We start from the raw sequence: 25,503 nt of genomic DNA on the forward strand, positions 1-25,503 counted from the left end.
AGCAGGGAGATTGTACCAGCCCTGTGCCTGCTGCCTGCCAGCTCCGGAGTCCCTTTATAGCAGCCCTGCCTGGAAAAAGAGCCAGGGAGTTGGTGCAGCTTTCAGGAAGGCAGGGAAAACACAGAGGAGGGAGAGCCACACAGAGCTCCTGTTTGGGCAAACTGTGTGTGATTGGGATGAGTGTGTTTGGGGAAAGGCAAAGTTACAGCTCAGTGCTTCCTCCCCCCTCCCCAGTCACTGCAGGGCTTGTCTGTGCTTAAACTTGCCTGCTTTAATTAAACTGATCATTTAAATTGATGTTAATACCTGAGTGCAAGCATTCAGTATTTTGTATGAGTTTTGTGTGCCTCAGTAAGCTACAGAGCAGATTTAACCTGTTTGATGAATATTTCCAAATGTATTTGGAGTGTCTGAATTACCAGCCACCAGTTTTTCCCATTCTTTCCCTCTGTGTGCATGTAAATATTCTGTTTTAGGAAGTGTGTTGTGCTGCCAGTTCATTTGGGATTATTCATGGCTGCAGAGATTCATTCTGAAGCTCTGTAAGTAATGGGAAGTCTTTTTGTGTCTTGATCTTTGAGTCTTGTCTTGATTTATGTTGACTTCTGGGAACTGGGCAAAGACACTGGACTGGAATTCCAGGGAAAGGGAATTGTTTGCTTACTTTTGTCTGACATTTTGCAGTCTGTGTGCATATGAAGGATCTAGAATCTGTCATTGATTTCTCCTCCAGCATGAGACTGGCAAAACTGCAGCTTGCTGCTTGGCAAAATGCTGATCGTGATGTCAGAGCACACACCCACCCCATTTCTATGTGCATTGAAACATGGAAGTGGTAGCTGCATTAAATGAAGTGGCTTTTAAGGGGGAAAAGCAATAATTAATCTAAATAAATGATACAGGACTCCTCTAAAAGGATCATAAAAATATAAGAGGGGTAGGAGCGTGGGCTGTTTCAGTGGTGTGATTTAAGAGTGAGAATCCACGGGAGATGAAATATTTAGAGGGAGCTGGAAACTTGGAGTGGAAATGAATATTATCAGGTGAGAGCAAATGTGGAGAGTGTGAAAAAGTTCTCAGCACTTGTATTTTTAATAACCTGGAGGAGTTTTATACTTGTTTGTACTGACACATGCATGTATCCAGTGTTAACTACCAGAAGTACACAAAAGTATTTTATAAAGTTCAGCTGCAGGGTGGCAGATGCACAGCAACAGAGGAGGAGAAGGGGAGCAGTGGAAGAAAGTTCTGGGTGGTGTGAGAGGAGTCATTCCAATGTGCAGGTGAGAAGCATCTTCATCTTCTCTATTAATTTGACTGGAGGCTGTGATTTGCTTTTGTTTGTTGTATATTTAATGAGCACTTCAGGAGAGGAAGGCAGCTGTGAAAACTTGTTGTTTTTTAAAATGAACTAACCCAAGTTGTAGTGTAGGTTAGTCTGCCACCACCATCAAACATTATCATTTTTCTTATGAGTAAAGAAAGTCCCCAGTGGGGCTGTGTCCCACAGGAGAGGTCTCATCCAGTGGAAAAGGCTTTGGAAAGGGTCTCCACGTTTTACTTGCACACGAGGTAACTCGAACATGCAGGGCTGGGAGCAGACCTCAGCCAGATCCTGGAATGCACAAAGCAGCTGTTTTGCCTATAAATAAACCACGAGCCTCTCCTCGAGCGAGGCTTTTCTCACAGACATGCCGTGGAAATGAGCTGCCGCTTTAACTGTTGGTGTTTAGAGCTGAACTCTGTGGTAGTGGCAGGATTCGCATTGTGATGTGTGAGAGTCACGCTGGCATCAGGTTTCAGCCTTATCGCGGCGGTGGAACCGCTGGTGGTGCAGGAGTTAAATCTGTCAGCCCTTCTCTTCCTAACCCCGAGTGCCACAGCTTTGTATCTGAGCTAGAGAGCAAAACTCCGCTGCACTTAGTCAGAAACACCTCCATGCACTGCTGATTATTTTGTTTCCATCTCTTTGTAAATGCCTGCATATTTTTAATATTTAACAGAGAATTTTACTGGGGGAATATGTATTTGATCTCCTGGGCTGGTTGGCTTTCTTTTTTCCTTTTTTTTTTTTTTTTTTTTTTTGTTTTCCCCTTCGGTTTGTGGTTTGGTTTTGGTTTGTTTGTGTAGCTTTTTCCTTCTCGTTTTTCATGTGAATCCAGGGAGAAGCAGCGGCAGGGATCGCAGGGATGTTGCGGGCTGGCTCGGTGCCGGGGGACAGCTCAGAGGAGCCACTGGCTGTCACTCAGGATCTTGTCCCGATTGAAGGGCTGGAGATGAGCCCTTTGGTTCCCCCAAAGCAGAAGCGCTCCCCTGTCTCTCCCATCACCTGTTCTGCAGGTACAGCCCCCACCAGCAGCGTTCTCACCTGGGGATAAAGCTCCGCATGGAAACAGCTCCAGCCCCGCTGCAGCCGGGGCAGCACGAGAGGCAGGCACGGCAGGATGGAGCTCCATCCCCCTGGGGGACAGCAGCACCCGGAGTGTGTCTGTCCCCTCTCCTGAGTGGACAGCTGCACACCCGGACAGCACAGCGCCTTTTAAAGGGGCTCTTACCCAGTTTGGGCACAAGGCACGGCTCCTCCTCAGAGCTCTGTACCCCTGCACCCTCTCTTCACCCCTCTTCTCAACAAGATAGCCAATCCCAATCATGAAAAAAAAAAAAAAGTTCTATTTAATAGGTCTTGGCATTCTTGTATTTTCTTTGTGGCTTCTGAGATTTTGCACTCACTTGGAGGTAAGTTTGAAAGTTGGTTCCTTCCAACCCAAATAATTTTATGATTGTATTTCTGTGATTTGTCTATCCAAATCAGTAATCCAATTCTTCCTTCTCTGCCTTAAGAAAACCAACAAAACAAAAAAAAATCCACAGCTGTTGTTTTTCTCAATTAAAAACCCCCAAACAAAAATAAAAACAACCCCAATAAATATTTTAACCATAGTGGCTGTTCACACAGGCAGTTCAAGCCAGGTATTAGTTCTGAATTTTATTTTATTAGCCCAAAGAAGGTTCTTTAAGCTTTTCTTCTCAGTTTAGCCACTCAGATCTCAGAATGCAGCTTACATGCTGGCAGCCCTGTCCTCAGAGGAGTGATTTGTTAATAGAATATTCAGTCTGTTATTTCTCTGACAAAAGAATCCCCCCTTCTCTGCCACAACCCCTTGTGTCAGAGGTGTTAATGTTAATGGCAGTACTTTTCTGATTACAGTTCTGCATTGGTTTAAAGGGTCTTGCAAATAAGTCTGATCTCCCTGCAATAAGGAAAGGATAAAATGGGCCAGATTTCTGGCAGCACATTTTGCTGTGGGAAAGGGGATTTCCTCATTCTCTGTGTCCAGCCAGGCCCCTCTCCAGGCCAGCTTTGCTGGGATGGCAGCTGTGGCTTTTCCTGTTGGCCAGGCAGAGGACATTGAATGTTCTCCCTGCTGGTCCCTGCACAGAGGGGAACAGGCAGGGCCCAGGCTGGGCTCAGGGCAGAAAGGATGCTCTGCTGATAAGGCAATGGGGTCTGCAGCCTCCAGGGAAACCTGCCAAAACCTTTCTCTAGCAACTGTGGGGATTAGCCAAAAATCAATAGTAAAGGCAGTCACCAGGGGAAGGGAAAATGCATCTTCGAGGGAAGCCAAATTCTGTCAATGCTCCATGAGAGCAATCATGGCAGGATTTAGGGCAATTGTGAGGCAAATCACATTGAGGAAAATTGTTTGAAAAGAGACCCTGAGCTGGCAATAAGGACCATATGTTCTTTCTTATCTCTGCAGAAGTGGCCATCTTTTTTAGCATAGTGACCCATGTGAGTGGCTGCCACAGTCTTGATTTTTAGCATCTACAAACACACTTGTAGTGAAAATAATAAATTGCCTTAAATGAATATGTCCCATCAGTTTTTGTGGCTTTAGCCTCGTTTCACCTCTACTGGACTGTGAAGTGTGTCATTGTAATCTGCAACTTGCAGGAACATTGGGACAGATTTCCTGAAGTCAGTGGAACTCTCTCCTGTTATGGCAGAGGTGATTTTGGCTCATCTATCGCTGTGTTCTCCCACCCAGGTGGGCTGGAGTGGATGATGCCATCTCCTCTGTTAAACACCAGTTTGGTTTGTCTGTGTTTTAACACTTCCTCCTTCCAGAAAAGCAGTGGTTGCTCTGAGCCCTGAAATCTCACTTTGGCTGCAGTGCTGTTCAATCAGGAATATCAGCTCTCAAAGGGAGCCCCTTAATTATGCCATTTAACTCTGCCTTAATAACTGGGTCTGGGTAGGACTTCAGAAACTCTGACTTTCATTTCATTTCTAGGGGCAGGATTGGTACTCAAGTCACTTCACTGTACTGTCCAGGAGCATCAGCCTTCAGGCTGCCATGTGTTCAGATTCACCTTCATATCATCTTCATTTATGAAGATGATAAGAAATGCATCTACCTCCTCAAAACTGGTGACCTGTGAGGCTTTTCTGTGGCCTTTTAAAATGTCGGCTTCCACACAATGAGTGGGAGTTTATAGAATGTAAAACTTGCTGTTTTGGGAGACATCCACATGCTGTTAAAAAACCCTTCAAGTACATCTTAGAAGGGGCAAGGAATTGTGGTTTATTTTATTTTATTTTGCCATGATTGTATCAAATCAAACAAATTAGCAGCCAGCAGTGTGAGGAGCAGCTGCTCCATCCAGCTCTGCCTTCCCAGACCTGTGCCATTAGCACTCCTCCTTTCCTTTGTCTTTCCTCCCTCTCTCCAGTGTTCCTTTCAAAGGTTATTAAGTAAAATCAATTTCAGCCTTCCCTTAGCCTAATGCTTTCCAATTTTTCTCTTCCCTGGCTCATGTGTCTCATCCTACAGGGATATTCCTGTCTCCATTTTAACCAGCTCCTCGTTTGAAGTGCTTTCCTGAAGTCCAGGCTGATGAGAAAAGTGATTCTTCTAAGTATAGGTAATAAAATAAATCTAATTAAAGGCACCTGCCTGGTTAGCTGAGAACTGGCCTTTTACAAATCAGTGTTGTATTATATTGGGTTAAGATTCAATATTCATTTGCCTGGGACACTTACCTACATTTTTGTTCTGTTTTTGTTGAGAGAGTTAGGAATTTTTATTCAAGGAAATTCCAAGCTTTCTACTTCTGACTGTAGGAATTCTTTAAGTTATATTATAAATATTAGGTGCATTAATTTCCATCTTAATTGTGGAACTGTAGCTCATGTATCCTTAATTTATTCAGATTCCTTAATTTCACATAGGCCTAAATTACACCTGGATCTTGGCAGCCAGACAGAAAATTACTGATACAATTTTAACACCTCAGTGTTTGACGGAGGATATTGCTGGCCCAAAGGATGTATTTTTAAATTATATCAAAAGAAATTCAAAATGCTTCTTTGTTTACTCAAAGGCATAAGGAGACCTGCAGGTAGGGTGTGAATCTGGGCTTTGCCATTTCCCTAATAGCAGTTTTAATAAAACATTAAAGCATTGATTAAGAGGTACTGTTTCTATTGAAAGGGACTGTTCATAATTCCTTTTCTTTCTCCCTGGGAGAATTAGTCACACTGTAGTATTTTTCTGAAGTAGAAGGTAAAAACATTGATAAAATCAGTTTGGAAACAAGGCTAGGTCATTATTTAAATATATGATAGTGTGCCTATAAGGCTATTTTTACTGAGAATGTAACTTTTTCTGCCTTAACCACTTGAATTGTCAACTCTTGGGAGCTATTCTTGCACTGTAACTCTGAGCACAGCCTGGGGCTCAGTGGGCATCAGGTGCTTCTGCTCTGTGCTGTGATTAATGCTGGTGATTTTATCATGTGCAAACCTCTTCCATGCAGAAAGAAGGGTTTGGATTGAAGTTCCAGAACCATTGAATTTGGTACCTTTTCTGGACAGAAGTGAGCAGGAGCCCATCCTGAGTCAGGAGCTGTCCCATGGCAGTACAGGAGCATTTGGGATCTCTTAATTAAGGAAGCAGAACTTGGTGCTTGGGTAATGATCCACTTAATGATCCTGACCAAATACTCCTTTATTGAAGTGCTCCATTCCTTGGGCTGCCTAAAGCATTTCTAGGAAGTGCTGTAGAAATAAAAAGATCGCTTCTACCTCTCCAAATACTGCAGCATTCTCAGCTCCAGGTGCTTTTCCTTGTGTGCTAATCCTGGCATTTCTGATGTGAGCATTACTGCTGGCATTGGGGTGGTGTCTTGTGAGACAGACCCTTGGAAGGGATGTAAAGTGTGCAGGTGTCTTGCTCTGTATTCCCTGAAATGATGTTGAACAGCTTTTGCCAGTATCAAACCCCACATTTCTCAATTTTTCAGCTCCCCTAGAACCTTTTTATCACTTCTGAGTGCAAAGGTGTGTCAGTAAAGTGAGGTGGATCAAAAATCAGACTGTAGAGACCTTCCTATTTCAAGGCAGTGCTCGTCAGGCATAATGTTTTGGGTTTTTCTGTGTTCCTGGCAATGTTTTTATGGCAAAATGTGAAAACTCATGGGTTTGTGTTGGACAGGTGGCTTTTCCAGGGGAGTTCACCCAATTCCCAACTGAAACTTATTCATGAATAAAGTCTTAGTGACTTTACCAATAGAAAATCACCTCTGTGGAGAGTATAAATTATGGTTCCATGAGACATATTGGATTTTGTTGTTATTGTTCTGATAAAACCTGTATTGATCTTCTGCTATTCCTGTTTTAACTGAAGAAAAACTGTGCACTTTATGCTCAGAAATATCCAAGAGGGGAAAAAGGGATTGCTTGGAAATTCAAATGAAGGAAAGGTAATAAAGCCAAAGTTTTTGCCATTACCTTAATTGTAATTGAATTGTGGTTGGAAAATCTGCCTTTAGTTCTTTCTAGAAATAGCAAGCAGGGGCACGTGCTGGCATGCAGTAAAATTCTGCTCATTTCAAACTGCTCTTCCTGACTTTAACTGGTGCAAAATGGAATTTATAAAAGCTCTGTAACACCAAAGCATTTTGAGGCTGTTTGTTACTCATGAAGAACAAGATTGCATAAAAATTCACCTAAATTCTGCTGCTGCTCATTAATTTGATTTTGTTTTGCTTCTGGGGCCCGTGTTCATCTGTTACAAAAATCCTAGTGTTTCCTTCATCTTCTCCTCAAAAATTAAGAGTTGTATTTCTTGTTCTGCTTTTATACCTGCTGTTGATGCATAAAAGAGAAAATAAAATATTTCTTCTGTTACTCTGTGAATGCTTCTCAGAGAAACAGGTTTAGTGCATAACTGAAGAGATGGAAATTGTGTGTTTAGAAGTTTAACTTTTGATAGTATTAGAGAGAGTAAGCTGGAAAAAAACCAAATTAGTTACCCACTTCAAAAATCCCACTTTTAAATTATTTTTGAGATGAGATGAAGGGTTAAGAGAATATAGTATTGATGGTGTGGATTATATCTGCTGGGTACCTTTTGCTTTTTAATAGATACTCTCAGAGAATCACACATGGCAGCTTGCCAACATTTCCACTTCTTGATGACATCAGTGGTAACAAAAGGCTTGTGGTTCATTATTTATTTGACCTGCTGAGAAAACTGATTACTTGGAATAATACCACTGAGTTTGAATCGTGCTGTGAATCCCATCTTAATGAAATATTTGTTCAAGGCATAGGTGAAGTGAAAGTTAGGTGTTCCTTCTTGGAATATTTTTGAGCTTTTACATCCTTAAGAAAATATTTCCTACATCACACCAAGTAGGTCCCTCTGCACAGTTGGTGCCAGCTTTGAACTTCTCAAAAAGAGAATAATAAATAAACAGCATAAAGCTTAATATTTTTCTCCCCACTGTGTTCCTCTTTAGCTCTGTGCTGTGCCTGTCCCAGGGCTGTCCCTGCAGCTCCTTCAGGTGTGGCAGTCAGGAGAGGAGAGCTCTCAGTGCCACAGGCTCAGGGTTGGTCTGTCCAAATCCCAAGGGATTTGCTTTGGAACAGCTCCTTAGTCCTTGGGACCAGCTTCCCCCTAGTGGCTGCGATGCAGCTCTAGGTGGGCTTGATCCCAAAGAAATCCAGTTTGCATTTTTCCCGGGTACCCTGCATGTGCAAGGCCTGTCTGCCCAGCAGCCTCAGTGAGCATTGGGAATGTGGATGGATATTTCTATTTTCGAATGGAGGAGCAGAAAGTCAAAGTCACTGTCTTGCTACCCCACAGAGGGTCAGAAAGGGAAACTTGAGTCCTGTTTTCCTGCTCAATGGATTCTAAGTAGTCACGTTATCCACCACCTTAAACTTTGTGTACCAGCCCCCTGCTCATTATAGAGGGAATTCCTAACTCTTTTCCATGTCTCCTCTTTCCCCCATAGGTGTTAGACCCATTCTTGAGAAGGAAACAGCAAAAGGAAGGAACATTTAAAATCCTGAAACACTCTAGATGCCTGGCAGTGAGGCCATATCAATTATACATGTAGCTGTGTGTTTAGGAACTCAATAAAACTCTGCCATTTCTCAATGATCCAGAACAGCTTGTTCTGTAAAAGGCATTTCTAACTATAGGCAGGTATCAATTCCTTTATTGACTGGATTGATTCCTTCCTCTGCTAATGCATCTGCTGTGCTGATAAGGTGACTCTGACCTGTGACTGCACTTCTTTGGTGCAAGGGGTGAAGAACAGTGTTTGTTCCCAGTGCTGTCAGTGCACAGCCACTGCTCATTGGTGCTTTGAGACATCACTTGTGAAAACAGCTGACCATCCCCAAAGTGCCTCACTTCTGCTCACTGAAGCAGCACAGCACTCTATTCTCATTTCTTCCATCACCCAAGCACATTAAGAGAATGAAAGCAGCCTTGGATACTCCCTGATGATATTTTTGTCTCTGACCACAAATGCCATTTATTCAAAAGCTGCTGAGCTTTATGTCCTTGTGGGGATCCCCACACTGCAATGAGCTCCAGGCTCCCTCCCTGGCAAGCATTTGCCAGAGCTGCTGATGTGATAAGTAGCTGGGAGGATCTCCAGTGCAGGTGAATTCCAACCTTTGGAATTCCTTAAGGGAGTGGTTGGAGTGAGTGTGAAATCAGTCTTGGATTTTTTAGACATGGTTTGATTTTTTTTATTTTAAAGGATTCCAGGTGTTTGAAGATGCTTGTAAATCATCCCAGCAGGAAGACCAAGCATCATAGTATTCAGAGCGTTCACTTGGCCAGAATATTCCCCTGCAGCTCTGGGGAAGAGGGAGGTTGGGAAGTAATCCTAATGGAGAGACAAGAAGTGAAGAGCTACAGTCCAACCTCAGCTGAGGGGTACAGAGAGCCCTGAGCATGAAACTTGCTGCAGATCTGGAGGAAGATGGATGTGTTCCATCTCCACCCAGCTGGGGCAGGGTGAGTGCTGGGGCTGCCAGCTGTGGCTGCCTCAGGATGGAGCCAGCCCTGCACCTGGCATGGGGAAACACAGAGGGGATTTCATTAGCATTAATGGACTGGCCAAGGAAGAGCTCTGCATGCTGACAAGATAATGCACAGCTTTAATACAGCAAATTCCTGCTGCTGCTGGGGGCTGCCCAGCTACAACCTTCAGTTTCACTGTTTAAAATGAGTCCTGAGGAAGGCGTGGGTGAGATGCTGTTCCCTGTTCCCATCAAAGCACCCACTTCTCTGACAAGGACCAGACTTGCCACCTCACTTTTTCTAATGATTGCTCAGACTCCTGATGCTGAGCAGAAAACATTGAAGCTGTTATTTCAAATGAACGTTTATAGGTGGTATCTTTCCCCCTTCCTAGGGCAGAGTATTAATTGCACTGGGGGACTCAAGAACCTGTCTGGAAGGGATTCTGGGTGGAGAGGAGGTGCAAACCCAGAACAGCCAGATCTTCTTCTAAAATGGAAGAGTTAAAAAATCCAAGCTCAAAAGGACAAAGAAAGGGGGAAAAAAGGAGAAATCTTGATTGTGGAAAATGAGAAGCTGCTTATCAGGGGAAATGTGGATGTGTGATGCCAGAGTGGGGCAGTTTTCTCTCCAGTTCCTGTGCTTCCTCTGAGGTGGTTTGACTTTAGAAATACATAAAAGAAAGGTGACTTGTTGTTTGCTTCCTGTACTGGAAAAGATGGAATGGGAAGAGGGTGCAGATTTTGCACCACTAATGTTGCAGGAGTAGAGACATTCCCTTACTGTCTGATATTGCTAACAGCCTGAAATGGCTTTTTAGCTTTTCCCAGGGAAAAATAGCAGGAATATCAAAGGATCATATTAGTTAGGAAAGAAGCAAGCAGCCTCAACATGAATTTTGTGTTTGCTGTGGTGTGAAGAGAAACACTGTGTTGGTGGTGGCAGTGAAGATGAATTTTGGGGATGCAGGTAAGATGTCCCAATGCTTCCATGTTCTCCAGGGATGGCAGTCTGCAGGTCACAATCCTGCTCTGGGGCTAGGGGAATGGATAGAGGGAAAAACCCCAATCTCTAACAGGTCAGATCCTGAGAACTGAGTGGTAATTCCTGCAGAGTCAGTGGTAGGGATCTCTCTGGGAATAAATGCTTGGAAATTGCTGTTCAGTGCTTTCCTGCCACACATCCCTCCTTTGTGAAGCTGGATCCAGGCCTGATCAGCAGCTGGTCACTGAGCACCTGCCCCAGTGCAAAATGGCCAAGTTTATCTAGAGAGCTGAGAAGCTGCAGCAAGTCACCCTCACTATCCTGACTGCAGAGTTTGCAGGGCTCTGGAGCTCTGGGATATGGCTGGAATTGTGCTCCAGGAAAATGTTACCCCTGGAACAGCTCTGTTAACCTCTAGCAGCCTCTTGAAAGCTGCAGTGCTGGCCCAGGCATTCAGTGCAAACAAAGCACAAGCTGCTGTAGCACATTTGTGCCAGGGTTTCCTGATTCCAAGTGCAGTCAGATATGGCCTAAAATGAACCATTGTTGTAACAATGACAAGAGAGGCTGGGGTGAAAATCATGTTATTTCCTTTGGAAAGAAAAGAGTCCTATTTTTAACTATTTTCCCCTTAATCTTACTATTTTGTTCTAGCAATGTTTATAGCAGAGAGCACAATACTTCTTGTTGTGATTGTTCTTTGTGTGACTGGGATATAAGTAGATGTTCTGCAGCAAATTCTCTGTCTGGGATACAGAGTCCAAAGAGATTATGCTGCAGGAAGTTCTAAAAAAAACCCCAAACCCTTACACAATCCCCCACTCACTCCCTCCAAAAAGCCATAACCCAAACAAATAAAAACCCTGAAAGATTGTCATAGTTCCAAAATAACCACAAAAAATGTGTGCTGGGCTTAAAACAGAAGTCTGGGGGAAATGATTGTCAGATCCCTGGGTGCATTTGAGAGCTGATTTATGTACATGAAGCAGAAAATGAGAAACACACACTTGGGCTGTGCTTGTGTGTTCTCACTGAGACAAATGAGCAGCTCCCCTCATTCTTTGTTTCCCCATCTTCATTAGATCTGATCTTCCCTTCTGCATCCACTAATCCTCACCAAAATGGCTGGAAAGAGCTTCTCTGGTGCTCTGGAGAGTTTTCCTGAGATTATTTCTACTACTCCAGCAAGCTCAGTAGAGTTATTGGATGCTCAAAAGGACTTTTTGGTCTGGACTTTACAAATATGGACCCTGTTCAACAGTAAGTAGGCAGCAGAGAGGAGAGGGACTGCTCCCTGTCGCCTGAAACAAACTTTTATTTCAAACAGTTCTTTGAAACCAGACATTGGTAAAAGATAAAAAAAATCACAGGTGCTTTATCAAGATGTCCTTCTGCCTCAGCCCTTTGCTCTCGTTGATGTATCCACAGCCATCTATGCACAAATTACAAATAATTTATCAGGCTATGATCCTTTCCATGATTTTGCAGGATGCTGCCTGAAGGAGAGAGCAGAGCTGGAGGCTTGTGGTGAGTGGGTGATGTATGAAAGGGGCTTGTGGCAGTGAGCAAGGGTGGAGCACAACTCACAAATGAGAGGGAAGCAGATTTTCAGCAGCTCTGTGCCATTGTTTGGATAATGTGTTTTACTGAGGTTTTGATAAAACTGGTATTTAAAGGAAAATCCCCAAATCCAACCCCATCATGGAAACCAGCTGGTTATTGCAAGATGATTTGTGTAAGTGGACAAACTGGGAGGTGCAGCTTCTTTGGATAATTTTGTGCTCTGATCTGAGAAACCTTCAGGCATCTCACCTACAGACTTGGCTCTTTTATCCTAATATTTAGCCCTTCCAGAATTTCTTTTGCCTAAGGAGTTCAAAGCTTTTTGTAGAGTTTTCTTTGTCAAGACACAAGACTTGTGAGAAGGTGGTGGAAAGCAGGAACACTGCTGGAAGGTCCTGGATGTTCCCCTCGTGGTTTCCCTGCCCCTTTGGCTGCCAGCAGCAGGGAATGGGAATTCTTTTGGGATGTGGCAACTCTGACTCTTATTTTTGAGTTCTTTTCCACAGAACCATCTTCCAGGGTGAATTTTATTTTCATTTAGGGTTCAATCGAGTGCAGTCACAGGTAAGCAGTGCAGAGTTCAGCTGGGTGCCCTCCCAGCTGAATGGGATTTTGGGATTTTCCACAGTTTGGAATTGCTGTCTCTGAGTGAGGGTGGGATGGCAGAGAGCCCTGAGCTGGGTGTGGTGCTGCCTGTGAGGTGTCTGAGAGAGAGCTGACTGCTGCACAAACCTGCACAGCTTTTTCCCAGTTACCCTTCACACAACATTGAATATTACCCAGGGGTTGTGAGGCTGGTTGGGAACTGAGGGCATTTCTGGGCAACACTGAGCTGCCTTTCAGTGGGAAGGGAGGAGAGGGAGCTGTGGGAGCAGGAGGGGCTCTGTGCCAGGGCTCAGGGTCAGGAACAAGCTGGAGCAGGCACACAGGTACCCAGGCAGCTCCAGCAGCAGAGTTCAGCTCAGCCTCAGCTTGCTGGGCCTGAATTAAATCAGCATTTACAGAGCACCAGGAGAAGGAAGGATTCACCCAGGGATAAACTGTGAGGGATGCAGGAGCTCTCACTGCCCTGGGAAGCCTCACAGCTCTGCAGTATCACAGATTTTGTGAACCCATGAGTAGGTGTGTGTCAGGAGTGGAGATTTGCAGTGGCACCATGAGCAGCCCCTGTGTGTCACACAGATGAACTGCAGCACTTTGGGCTGGAATTCTGCTGAGCAATGGCAGCAGTCTCATTTTTGGTTAGAAAACTCAAAAATATCCCAATGCTTCCATGTTCTCCACAGATGGCAGTTTGCAGGGCTGGGGCTAAGGCGAATGGATTGATTAAAAAACCCCAATTTCTAACAGGTCAGATCCTGAAAACTTTAAAAAGGACCTAAGATCCTGAGAACTGCAAACAGGACCCCAAACTGGTCCTTTTCCAGTGCTGCTGCCTCACACACACTCAGCTGTTTGTGTGGCTGATGTGAGAGCTCATTGCTGGAGTAGATTTATCTTGGTTTACCTGATCTGGGATGGTGCCCTTGGCAATTCCAGCCCCTTGGGGATAAAGGTGTCACAGGATGGAGCTCCCCAGGACAGAGCTTAATCAGAATATCACACACCAAAAGCTGATTTTTGATTGCTTGCTTTTACTACTTATTACAAACATACTTTGTGTGTCTTTCACCCATCTACAAAAATGTAGGATGCATGGAAGACACATGACAAAGTACAGCAAGTTCCCCTGAGAAGCAGGTACACCTACAAGAGTGGAAAGCTGTGTCTGGAATCATGTGAATAACGTGGTTTGTAGCAGCTCATTATCCTGGCCAGCAAAATTTCCTGCCTGTGTTGGGAGTCTGGTTGCTACAGTTAATCAGCAACCTGCCTAATCTCACTAACCTTCTTTTTGTAACCTGCCTAACTCTTGTGTAATCTGCTTATGGCACTGAGCCCTGGCTATTAGTAGCAAGTTTGGAGCTGTGCAGGTGCAAATATTTTTATTTTCAGTCCTGTGGACAACTGGCTGTCAAGGTGTTTGTGCTCAGGAAATTCAACCTGGTCTCATGGTGTTACTGGTCAGAAAATAAGAATATTTCTGGCCTGTTAACATCTGCTCCTCTGTGCGACAGCCCTGGGCCTGTGGGGGATTGTCCCAGGGCTAATCCTGGGCTGCAGCTCCATGGGACAGGGATCATGGCTGGGGACACCCTGCTGGCCCTGGGACAGGGATCATGGCTGGGGACACCCTGCTGGCCCTGTCACCTGCTCACCTTCACCCTGTCACTCTCTGTGTCACACCCTGGCCCTGGGACCCCTGATTGCTCTGCTGGGATTTCAGCACACAGGAGAGATGGAATTTGTCTGATTCTACTTGTAAGTCTTAGTTCATTCCTCAAATTCCTGGAATTCCTATTGAAGAAAGAAGCAATTTTGAGTTTTGCTGGAGTGTGCAAGGGTGTTTGTTTGTTTGCTTGTTTGTTTTCCTAAAGCCAAGTAATTACCAAAAGAGATGTAAAACTATAATTACACTGAAGGGTGAGGAGGACAGATACCAAACTCTCTTAAATTTTATCTAATTTTATCTAATTTATCTGATTTCATTAGTTTAATGTTTATAAGCCAGCAGCTGCCATATCTTGTAATAACGGACTAAACCAAATGTATTCTGTATACAAAAGTCATGCTTGACTTCACCTTGTGGGCAATGGGGCAGAAAGAACACTGTTATTTTAGACATAGTTTAGAAATAATTCTAACACTGTTAGAAATAATTTTTAGAAATATATCTTGATCTTTAGAGTGCCTGTTATCTGCCAAACTCCGGCAGATGTTTTCCTTGCTGCCATTAGAGAAGCCTTGAGGATTTTACATGAGACCTGAATTGATTCCAAACCAGGGGTGGCTTTAAACATTTGCTTCAAGAATTTGAATTCTTTTGTTATTCTCTTCATCTGGAGCAGCTGTAAAAGGTAATGATGTAATAATTTTTTCCTCAAAGGAAAAGAGAACATAACCTGCTTGGTGTTGTGATAACCATGGGCAGGAGGGGATGGTTTCTAGAGGAAGCAATATTGAAAATACAAGAAGTGCTTCAAAAAGCACAATATCCCAAACTTCTGGCTTTTCATGTCAGAATATAAATATAATTATTTATATAGATACACTATTCTTGCACTGCAAAATTATTTCATGCTACAGTTCACATGCAAAATTAGCCCCTTCTTCCCATGTGGTATTTTAAATCCTTTTTTTGAGATACACCTTCCTCATTTTCTTTGCAAATTTTTGAACATGTTCCTACTCTTGTGCTGTGGCCATTAATTAAAATATTAAAGACAGAATATTCAATAATCTGTGAGAAACTTTCCTATTCCTCTCCCTCCTGCTAGGTGGCTTCTCTGAAAGCATAACTCATCAGCATTTCTCCTCTAATGAGCCTTAAAATGCTTCTATCACATCACCTTTGGATTTTGATTTTCCTGTTGAACTTATTGGGGTTTTTTCTTTAAATACAGTTTTGGGGTTTTTTCCAGTGCTCTCATCCTATTAGTTATTCTGGATTCTCCAAATTTAAATCATCCTCCTTGCAAAAAGAAAAAAAAGAAAAAAAAAGAGGTCAAATCATGGCTTGGTTTTTAGGCCAGACTATTTTTCATCTCCTGACAGGTGTACATGGCTCTTCTTTGTTTAAAATATTTTTTACTGCTGTACTTTGCTTTGTGAGGTTTAATTCACCCTGACCTGTGTGTCTCTATTTCTATTCTGTCATCTCTGATTTTTCTTTGCTTTTTAATTCCTTATAGGAATGTTTATCCCTTTATGTTTGTAATGCAATTTCTGAACAGCTTTTTTGACTTTAATCTCATTATCCTCCCTGCCTGAAAACTCTGCTGCTCCAAGTGATTTCCATAAGTGGTTCCTTTAGTACCTCAAGGTTTCTTCACCCATTCATGAGGACCTTACTTTTCCTACAAAGAGGTTGGTTTCTTTCAGATATTTTGCTAGCACTTTATATCCTAGAAATGCTTCCTGGAAATCTTGGGAAACCATCATCAATTGGATCTCCTTAGTCCACACAATTCTGTTTTTCTTTTCCAGAAATGCTAAAAAAACCTGAAGCATAACCTCCAAAATCTGTCCTAACCCTTCCTGGTTAAATCATGTTTAGCATGTTCATTTATTCTGTTATTATGAAGGTTTATATTTAAAAAGTTTAAAAATTCAGTGACAAACTCAATCTAAATTTTACACAGGTTCCCAACCCCTTCTAAAACCTTAAAAAAGGGTTGGTTTTGTTACTTTCTCTACATTCACAGGAATTGTAGTGGTATTTTCAATCCCTAGTTTAGCAGTTCAATAATTACATATTTGTTCTTTTAGAACACTTAGCTGAGAGCTGTCAAATCTTAGAAACAGATTTGACTTTTTTCCTTTGAAATCACTTCAAATAATCTGAGAAAAATAACATAATTTAGAGCTCCTCTGCCTTCTTTCAGAACAGGATTTGATTTCCTAAAGGGACAAGTACCCAAATTTGTGATTGGTAATTGTACCACTCCTCAGAGTTACAGAATACTGACAACCACAAGCAAACTTCCTTGTGAAGCAAGGATTAATAATTTCACAGATATTTTATTCAAGTTTTAAAAATGTTTCAAATTCACATTAGTTATGTTCACACTTTAAAAACAAATAAAAGTAAGAATGCTTAAAAAACTTCCAAACTCAGAGAAAGTGTGTAACAAAACAAGGGGGGAAAAAGGATGACATATTTTTTAGCAAGAAAGTCAAGAGTAGGGGAAGGGAGTACTGATACAAGAAAAAAATAAATCCTAAACATTTTTGGAGAGTTTTTTGTGCATTAGCTGAAGTCCTGAGTAGCCAGTGTGTAAGAAGAGCTATTAAAGCACTCCCTTGCTCAGCTTCATACAACTGGAGCTCCCTGAGGTAAAAAGATTCCCCTTTTGCAGGGGCAAAATGGCAATTCCTGCTCCAAAACCTGCCCTGCCTTGGCTGGATTGGAGCCTCAGCAGTTACTCAGCACCCTGTAATTTATTATTAAATTATTGTGTAATTTATTATTAAACAGTGAGGCTGCAGCTCACTTTGGGAACACAGGTGCACCAATGTCACTGAAGAGTGCAACAAAGAGCAGTAATATAAAATAAATTATTTTCTTGGTGAAAAAGAGCAACTTGAGCTTTCTGACTGGAAAACAAACAGAATTCCTGCACTGGCAGGACTCCTAAACTAAGAGGTACAAATTCACAGAATTTTGGATGTGTAGCAAAGCACCAAGTTTTCCTCTGGTGTGAGATACAATATTTAATAATATACCTTGATCTTTAGAGTGCCTGTTATGTGCCAAACTCAGGCAAATGTTTTCCTTGCTGCAATTGAGGATTCTACATGAGACCAGAATTCCAAACCAGGGATGGCTTTAAACATTTGCTTCAAGAATTTGAATTCTTTTGTTATTCTCTTCATCTGGAGCAGCTGTAAAAGGTAATGATGTAATAATTTCTTCCTCAAAGGAAAAGAGAACATAACCTGCTTGGTGTTGTGATAACCATGGGCAGGAGGGGATGGTTCCCAGAGGAAGCAATATTGAAAATACACAAAGTGCTTCAAAAAGCACAGCCAGCAGTGAGAGAGGCTCCTGAGCCCCAGCCCTTTCTCAGTGCCCTTCCTCATCACTGGCCTTCTCCTCAGAGTCATCACTCTCATACTCCTCATCCTCATACTGGAAAGCACCCTCAGCTTCAGGGTCAGACTGAGCTTCCTCTTCACGGGAGCCATCAGACCTGGGGCTGGACTCATCCTCCTCTTCTTCCTCCTCCTCCTGGGAATGGCCACGGGATGGGCCTGCCTTGGCTTCCTCCTCCTCCTCTTCCTCCTCCTGGGAATGGCCATGGGATGGGCCTGCCTTGGCTTCCTCCTCCTCCTCTTCCTCCTCCTGGGAATGGCCACAGGATGGGCCTGCCTTGGCTTCCTCCTCCTCCTCTTCCTCCTCCTGGGAATGGTCCAGAGATGGACCTGCTTCTGCTTCTTCCTCCTCCTCCTGGGAATGACTAAGCGATGGATCTGCCTTTGCTTCCTCTTCCTCCTCCTCTTCCTCCTGGGAATGGCCAAGTGAAAGGTCTGCCTTGCCTTCCTCCTCCTCCTCCTCCCCCTGGTCCCTGTGCTGGCCGGATCCAGGCCCAAGGCCAGCCCCATCCTCCAGGTCACTGCACTGCCCATCTGGGGTGGAGGTTTTGACACCTTTTCCCTTCTCCTCCTCCTCCCAGGACTGCTCAGAATGGGGACTGTCAGCAGCTGCTTCCTCCAAGAATTGAATTTTTCTCACTTTAACCTTGGTGATTCTGAAAAGACAATTTGCATGGGGGGTTTATTCTCTGGGAAGATGCTTTCTACCTTTATGGAACCCAGGCCAAAGCCTGGTAGCCCTGGCTGGGGTGGAGCTGGGGAAGGAAAAGAGAAGGCAGCACACAAGAGTCTCTTTTTATGCTGGAAAATAATTAAATAGTACTACTTTTATATTCCTTTTTTAAAAATTTCTGCTTCCTTTTAAATCATAACACCCAATAGATACTAAAAACTATTTTTAATAAGTTTCACTTAAAAAAATCTAAAATTTAAAGGTAGTGACTTACAGCAACGTGCCAGAATTTTGGATGAAAGGAACAAACAAGGAATGTTTTTCTTCTTTTTTCCTTTGAAGTGCATTACATAACATAACCAGTTTGGTTAAGCAGCTCTCCTCTGTTTTATGAAATACTATTTAATTCAGGAAAAACAATCAAAAATACACACTAATGCTAACATACCACATAGCCAAATAGTTCCCTGGAAAATACTGAAAATAATTAAAAAACCCTTAAATCTACACATGGAAAATTTTCTAATTATTAGATACATAGTGGGTAAAAAAAAAAGCTTTCAGTCATCTGTACCTTGCTCTGCCAGCAGTGGAGGTGAAATCCCCAGCAGTGGAGAAATGCAGAGATTTGGCTGCTCCTCCTTTCTTTGAAACAAACTCTGGGCAGATCCCCAGTGCTCTCAGCCTGTTTGAATAATACTTTTCTGCAGCTATTCTGGCATTTTTCTGTAGAAAAACCATAATGGTTAAATGTTATCTAATGCATTAAATGATACTTTTATTTATATCAATCCTCTGATTCATTAATTGCTGCTGACAAGTGGAAATGATTGTTCACTGCAGGTAAGAATGGCAAAACAATACTTGAAAATTTTATCCCAGATTTTACTTTTCTGTAGCAGCAATGCTTGGTTGTGGTCAGGGTTACTCATGTTGGAACTGAACCAGACACATTTACAACAATTCTCTGTTCCCTGTGCAAGCACATCCCAAAAATTACTGATATTTACATGGAGATGGGGCAACAGAGATTGAAATAGAGAAACTCTGCCCTGAAAAGTGCTTTTGAAGTATCTTCTAAAAATGTCAGAGCACAAATGTCTTATTCAGTATCAGTCAAAAATTAATAGTTCAGAAACAAGGCAACCTGAGTGACTCTTTCAAAAAGCAATGGCATTTGTTTCACTCTTTCTTCCATTTCTTGCAGTTCTTGCAAGTATTCCTGCCTTCTTTGCCTCTCATTGTTCCTAAGAGGAGCAGAGCACAAGAGAAATCATTATTAATTTATAGTACAAGGAGTCATTTTCTACAGCAGTTAAATTGCTCATAACAAATTAAATGTTGTCATACTTCAAGATACATTAGAGGTACTGAACAACTCATCTCTGAAGGAGTCACTTTGGCTAGGCAGAGGCAGGTCCTGACTACTGGACTTAAATAGAGGCTGAGGTTGGATTCTAGGTATAAAAATTTGGATAGTTAGGGTTTTTTACATGCTGATTTCATACAGATCTTCCAGTTGTTGTTAGCAAAGTTAAACAGAATACACCACAGGAAATTAAGAGCATTAAATAAAGACCAGTACTTTTCAAGTCTGAAGGTGAGAATCTTGCTGCTTCAGCAGCTGATCACCCAAGAGGGGTGGCCATGTCCTGGATCATGGAACACCTTTTACCTGAGTTGGTTTGTCAAGGGCCAGTGAGTAGAGCAGGATAATGAAACTGTTGATTCCTAACTGAAATGATCTCTGGGATCACAGGGAGCATTGGATAATCCAGGAGGAATGGGCTGTAACCCTTCCTCATTCTGGGACAGGCAGCTCTGTGATGTGCCTCTGAGCTGGGCACAGGGGGCCCTTTACACCTCTGCTCCCTCCAGCCTTCCCCCTGACCATCTCTGAACTCCTCACCATGCTGGAAGTGAACTTCCATTCCTTGCTCTGAATGTCTGTCTGTCTGTCTGCCTCTGACAGACAGTGTGACACATTCCAGCTGGGCTGCAATGAGCACTATCAGCTTCAGCAGCTGCACCAGGGAGTGACCTTGCTTTGCAACAGCAGCATTTTACACACAACATTTTACTCTCCTGCCATCTGATTAAGCTGAACAGTGCAGTGTGAAATTTGCTGTTGAACAAACCCAAACCACATCTACAATCACTGTGCCTCTTCATTCCCTGTCCCAGAGTCAGCAGATCATGAGGACACTCAGATTATAAAGCTCCTGTTATTAACAGTGTGCCAGCTTACTGGAAATTGGGATTTGTGCTTGAATCCTGCCCAGGCATGAAGCAAGAGGGGCAGAGCAGTCAGTGCCTCAGCATCCCCACATAACAGCACCTTAAACTGACAATACTGCAGCAGCACCACCGTGCCAGGCCAGATCACAAACCCCACTAAAGACTTGTTCAGACAGGATTTATTTTTCTTAGGATTAGAAAAGCAGAAAGGGTTAAATTAGCCCCAAACACGAGGGCAAGCAGCAGTCATGGGGTTAGGGCTGTGTCAGAGCTGGAGCCATCTGGAGTGGCAGCTTACAGCACTCCAGGAAGGCCCTCGTGTTCTTCTCTGCGTGACACACAAAGAGTCTGTGCACTGCATCTCTACTCCAGGGAACCTGGGATCCCAGTCCTGAGCACCAGCAGCTTCCACACTCACTGCTGTTACACTGGGAAGTTAAAATATTCCTGCTTTTATTTCCCTCTTCAGTGGGGACCTGCTGGGACAAAGAGGTGAATTGTGAAATGTTTGCTGCTGCACCAAAGTTGTACCAACACCAGTGCAGTATCCAGCTCTGCAAGGATATTCTGTATCCACACTGTCCCCTTTCCCTTTGATTTTTACAACCTTTTCCTCTTTAGTTGATACATCAATGGAGAAAACACAGGACTCTCCTGTTACTGAGTCTATAATAATCTAATTTGGAAAATATATATACTTCTATATGCTATGTATTTCTATACTCTGAGTTCAGTATAGGTTGGCATCAGTTTCTCAGCTGAAATGCTAAATTTGAACACTTTTTAATCAGCTGCTTGCACCATGTTTAATTTACCACATGTAAGTATCTAAACTTAGACTATGCTATTTTTTTACACACTGTATGTTTAACATACACTGCAATCCCAAACCTCTCCTTCTCATTGTTGAATGAGGTGTTTGGGATTCAGGGGAATTCAACAAAATACCTGAATGTTTTTAATCTGGGTTTAGACATCTGAGCTAGGCTCTGATGTGGGTCATTGGCCTCAGCCCGAGCCATCACAATTTTCTGGAATTTTTTCGTTCTTTGTTTCTGCTTGTTTCTGTTCCTTTTTTGTTGTTCTTCCAGCTTTCTCTTTTCCTCAAGGGAATTCCTGGTGGGGAAAATAAACTAAGGCTGAATTCAGTTTAAACCTAGAGCAAGACTTCAAAGGAAGCTTTGGTAAAGATGATTCCAAAGAGAACAACAGGGTGAAAACAGGGTTGCTATGACAGGACACAATGTATGTGCCATTTCAAGGCATTCAGGACATCCTGGGAAATCAGAGTGATTTGTCTTCTTCTTAAGGACATGCTGACAAAAATGCACTAGTGTTCCTTTAACAATAATAAACACTAATGAAATCCTATATTAAAATATTTTAAAATTTATAAGCCCTTATGTTAACAAATTAAATCCTATATTCACTGTATGCAAGAATTAACTACATATGTAGAAACACCAAAAATAACACCAAATAAAATATCAAATATTACTAATAATAATTAAAAAAAAATTTCAAACATATATGAAGTAGAGCATCTCCAAGCAGTCACCTCAGGGCTTGCAGCCGTCGTCTGGTGGATTCTGTGGTTCTGGGAGGTTTGGATTTTCCCTCTCCCAGATGAGGCTTTGCCCCTGACTGAGGCTTCCTTCTTGGAGAGGCAAATGGCCACCGAGTTTCCTTCAATTTCTCCTCATCCTCTTGCATGTCCTTCAAGATCTTGTCCTTTTTTGAAGGGATGTAAGAAGTACAAAGGTCAAAAGGCTCACAGACCGTGAGGGGTTTCACTTTTTTTTGTTGCAGAAGGCGTTTCTGGAATTTCTCATGTAGGAGTTCAAAATCGGGAACGCTTGATTTGATCCTGACCTTGTGCTCCATTTGCTTTGGCTCAGTGCTCCTGTGTTTCTTCTTTTTGTTGGTCCCTTTTAAGGCCAGTCTGCTGTTGGGTACGGATGAATTTCGCAGCAGCTCCTCAGCTCTCATCCTGATCCTGATTTCCCTGCAGAGCTCCTCCTCCTTCACCTTGTCATGGAAATCTGCACTATAAACACACTTGGGGACTGGTTTCGCTCTGAACACTTTGATTTTATTTTCAGGTGGGGAAAGGTCTTTTAACTGCATTTTCCTGGCTTCACGCCTTTGCCTCTCTCGCTCAATGAACTTGAAGGGTTTTTGTGTGGCCAGGAGCTGGAGCCTGCTCCTCTCCCTCACCGACCTCCTGCGCTCCTCGCTGCGCCGCACGATGTCCTGGTACAGCGGCAGGAACACGGCGGCGGGCACGGGGTTGGCTCGGAACTTCTTCTGACACTCTGCCTCCTCCTCCAGCTGCTTCTTCAGCAGGTGGTTTTCCAGCTCAATCTGTGACTTGGATTTGACGTTCTGCTCTTTCTTCTGAGCTTCTCTGATAGTCATCTGGAAGGGCTTGGGCACGGTGACTCTGGGGGACCACGCTTTCTCTTTCTCTTTCTTGTGCACTTTCCTGCAGGCTGGTGAGCTGGGCAGGCTGTGCTTGGCACGGGAGATGTAGTCTTCCAGGCAGAACCCATCCCACATTTTTTCAATCTGCTGTTTAGCAAATGAGGATGATCCAGCTTTGCTGCCATTCTCCTCAAACGCTAATTCTTCATCAGATGCATCCGATGCGCTTGGGGCCGAGGGATCGCTCAAGTCTGAGTCTGAAAAGGATTTGTGCAGGTTAAGAGGCTGATAGGAACTCTTGTCCCAAGTTGGCCTTGAAAATAAAGGGGGGAAAGAAAACAACCTTGGTTTGAGCCAGTCCAACATTGATGCAAAGCTGGTGACTTCCACTCTAAGCAATCATCACTAGAACCAAAAATGAGTGCCTAAGGGAGAGGGAAGGGAAAGGAGCAGCACTCAGAGCAGATCCTGGTTCTAGTGCTGGTCACCAAGTCAGCACTTCCTGACCCCTGGGAAAGGCCCTGTGCTTTCCTAAATGTGCTGCCCAATCCCTGCTGCACAGCCACCTCTAAACCTCACAGACCACTAGCAACATGACAGCGTTTCTGTCACAAAAACTGACTTTTCTCTGATTATCTGGTTATGAGAGGTGGGGAATGGAACACTTTCCAGCCCAGAAACACACCCTGCTGTTTTACAGCTGCCTGCAAAGCATTTGGGAATCTTCAGCTAAAAGTGCCCCCAAACTTACCTACAGCACTTTGGAGAGGTGTCATTTCTCTTATCCAGGGCTTGTATTCCTTTTAAATACAGCTTGTTCTGATACATACTTTCCAGTTTTGCCATGGTCTCCATGTGGGCATTCTTTAACTCTTCCAGCTTTAAGTAATACTCTTGATTTGAATTGTACATTTTGGAAAAGTCTATCCATTTGTCACAGTCTCTCTTTGGAGGGGAGGCCTGCTCTCTGTTGGTATTTGAATCCAAGTCAAAGCCATCCTAGAAGAGATGTTTTTAAATTTTTTCTGCTGGAAGGAAGGGGAACAAGGTTCTTAATATTGCTTTCTCCTAATTAAGTCTAAGGAATGGTAAAGTAACACAAATAGAGATACCTGTATACAAATGTTAATGTAGAAGTACATAGAATAATCTTATTGCATATTAATTTATATCCTAAGGGTCCTATTTAAAGTCTGTAAAAATTCCCAAGTCTGCCCTGTAATCAATATGTTTATAAGAGGAAATATGATCAAAAGGATTTACCAAAAGAAAAAAATTAACTATTTTGTAAAGTGTAGTTCTTCCTTGATTGCTATGCAGCTCTAAAAATGCCTTTATTTACAAGCAAACAGAACCTTCTCTGCCTCCTAGTTCCATAACCACTCTAAAAATAAGTCAGTAGAGATGTGGTGCATAAATATTTATGCCATTTCTATAACTTACTGTGAAATGACAGGAATTCTGCACAGCTTATATTTCCAGTACTATTTGTCAGCTTGCAGCTGTGTGCAGTTAACATTTTTTAAGCATTTTTAAAGCTTACACAAGTCAGAGAAGTTATTGAAACCAGGTTAGCATCACAAAAGCTTCATTTTGTTCTAAGCAAAAAAATAAATTCATCAGCCAGTTTCTTTATAAATATAATTAGAGTATTACTTTTCAACTCAGGGGTATTTTAATAAGCTCTGACATTCCAACAAAAAAAAAGAAAAAAAAAAAAGAAAAATATTTTTTATGTTTTGTCACGTTATCACTGCAAAAATCCTGAAGCGTTGGGATCCAGCACCCCGCACCTCCCGGAACCGGCGTGTTCAAACCCCGCTTGTCTCCTCGCCCCGCGGAGCGGCCCCAGCCCTTCCCAGGGAGAGCAGGGCAGGGCAGGCAGTGCCTCCATCTGCTCCGCAAGCGCATTAAGGGATCGGCTCTGCTGTGCCCGGGCCATCTGCCAGGTGTCCCCCGCCCGCGTCTGTGTGTCTGTGTCCGTGTGTCCCCCGTGCCCGGGGAGGCAGCGCCGAGCCCCGTGTGCGGAGCGGGATCGGGAACCCGCGGTACCTGCGCGGCGGCGGGCGGCGGTCCCCGCTCGTAGAGCGCGGCGGGGGCCCGTGTGCGCGGGTCGAGCGGCGTGCGGAGGCAGGCGGCGGCCAGGCGGGCGGCCCGGTGCGCGTCCTCCATGCCAGCCCAGGCGGCGGCTGCGAGCGCTCCGCCCCGCGGGGGCGGCCCCGGGCCGGGCGGGCCGCGGGAACGCCCGCAGCGAGCGCCGCCGGGCTGGGCTCCGCTCGCCGCCGCTGCCCGTGCGGAGCTTTAGCTGATTTCTCGCAGGATTTTAGTGGGAACCTCCAATTGTCGCTGGCGAGCCCGCGGGTTTTGCGCCCTGAAGTTACTAAGCTTTTTCCGGTTTGATATTTGTACTTCAGGTAAGCAATATGAGGGTAAGGCTAAATCAGGAAAAGTAGGAGCATTCTGTCCTAGGAATATTCTATCTGCAACCAGGATATGCAGGAATACTCTTGTCATAGAAATATTCTATCCTAAACCAGGATAAACAGGAATATTCTGTCCTAGGAATATTCTATCCTAAACCAGAACATTCTGTCCTGG

General features: G+C 43.5%; 1 protein-coding gene and 3 long non-coding RNA genes across 6 annotated transcripts; 2 read left to right on the forward strand and 2 right to left on the reverse strand.

Moving 5' to 3' along the window:
• The first annotated feature begins 485 nt into the window (after positions 1-485).
• Positions 486-2,838, forward strand: LOC134416315 (uncharacterized). 2 transcript variants are annotated; one of them, XR_010027227.1, is made up of 3 exons: positions 486-1,043; positions 1,185-1,283; positions 2,163-2,838. It is a non-coding gene; the product is annotated as an uncharacterized LOC134416315 (long non-coding RNA). The 2 variants fall into 2 exon arrangements; XR_010027228.1 differs by having other exon boundaries at positions 1,190-1,283.
• On the reverse strand, positions 1,074-2,502 carry LOC134416317 (uncharacterized). Its single transcript, XR_010027230.1, has 2 exons — positions 2,369-2,502; positions 1,074-1,615 (listed from the first exon to the last, which is right to left on the reverse strand). It is a non-coding gene; the product is annotated as an uncharacterized LOC134416317 (long non-coding RNA).
• Positions 2,839-2,958: 120 nt separating the features above from the next.
• Positions 2,959-22,375, forward strand: LOC134416316 (uncharacterized). The gene is made up of 4 exons (XR_010027229.1): positions 2,959-4,926; positions 9,064-9,323; positions 10,150-13,616; positions 22,291-22,375. It is a non-coding gene; the product is annotated as an uncharacterized LOC134416316 (long non-coding RNA).
• Positions 16,477-25,077, reverse strand: FAM161A (FAM161 centrosomal protein A). Of its 2 annotated transcripts, XM_063152807.1 has the most exons (6): positions 24,958-25,077; positions 23,657-23,904; positions 22,040-23,218; positions 19,391-19,490; positions 18,818-18,969; positions 16,477-18,226 (listed from the first exon to the last, which is right to left on the reverse strand). In XM_063152807.1, the coding sequence occupies exons 1-6, from the start codon at positions 25,075-25,077 to the stop codon at positions 17,542-17,544; spliced, it is 2,484 nt and encodes an 827-aa protein (XP_063008877.1). In that variant the 3' UTR covers positions 16,477-17,541. The 2 variants fall into 2 exon arrangements, with proteins under 2 accessions (XP_063008877.1, XP_063008878.1); XM_063152808.1 differs by lacking the exon at positions 24,958-25,077 and having other exon boundaries at positions 22,040-23,162; positions 23,657-24,844.
• Positions 25,078-25,503: the final 426 nt, after the last annotated feature.

This window comes from Melospiza melodia, chromosome 3, assembly GCF_035770615.1.
Source record: "Melospiza melodia melodia isolate bMelMel2 chromosome 3, bMelMel2.pri, whole genome shotgun sequence".
NCBI classification, from domain to species: domain Eukaryota; kingdom Metazoa; phylum Chordata; class Aves; order Passeriformes; family Passerellidae; genus Melospiza; species Melospiza melodia.

Bases quoted from the DNA above. Each gene is read 5' to 3' on its own strand.
- FAM161A (XM_063152807.1), bottom strand. From the start codon at position 25,077: ATGGAGGACGCGCACCGGGCCGCCCGCCTGGCCGCCGCCTGCCTCCGC. The intron at 23,219-23,656 runs GTAAGTTTGGGG...TTTATTTTCAAG, and splicing joins ACCTCTCCAAAGTGCTGTAG to GCCAACTTGGGACAAGAGTT. The intron at 18,227-18,817 runs GTACAGATGACT...TTGTCTTTTCAG, and splicing joins TCCACTGCTGGCAGAGCAAG to AATCACCAAGGTTAAAGTGA.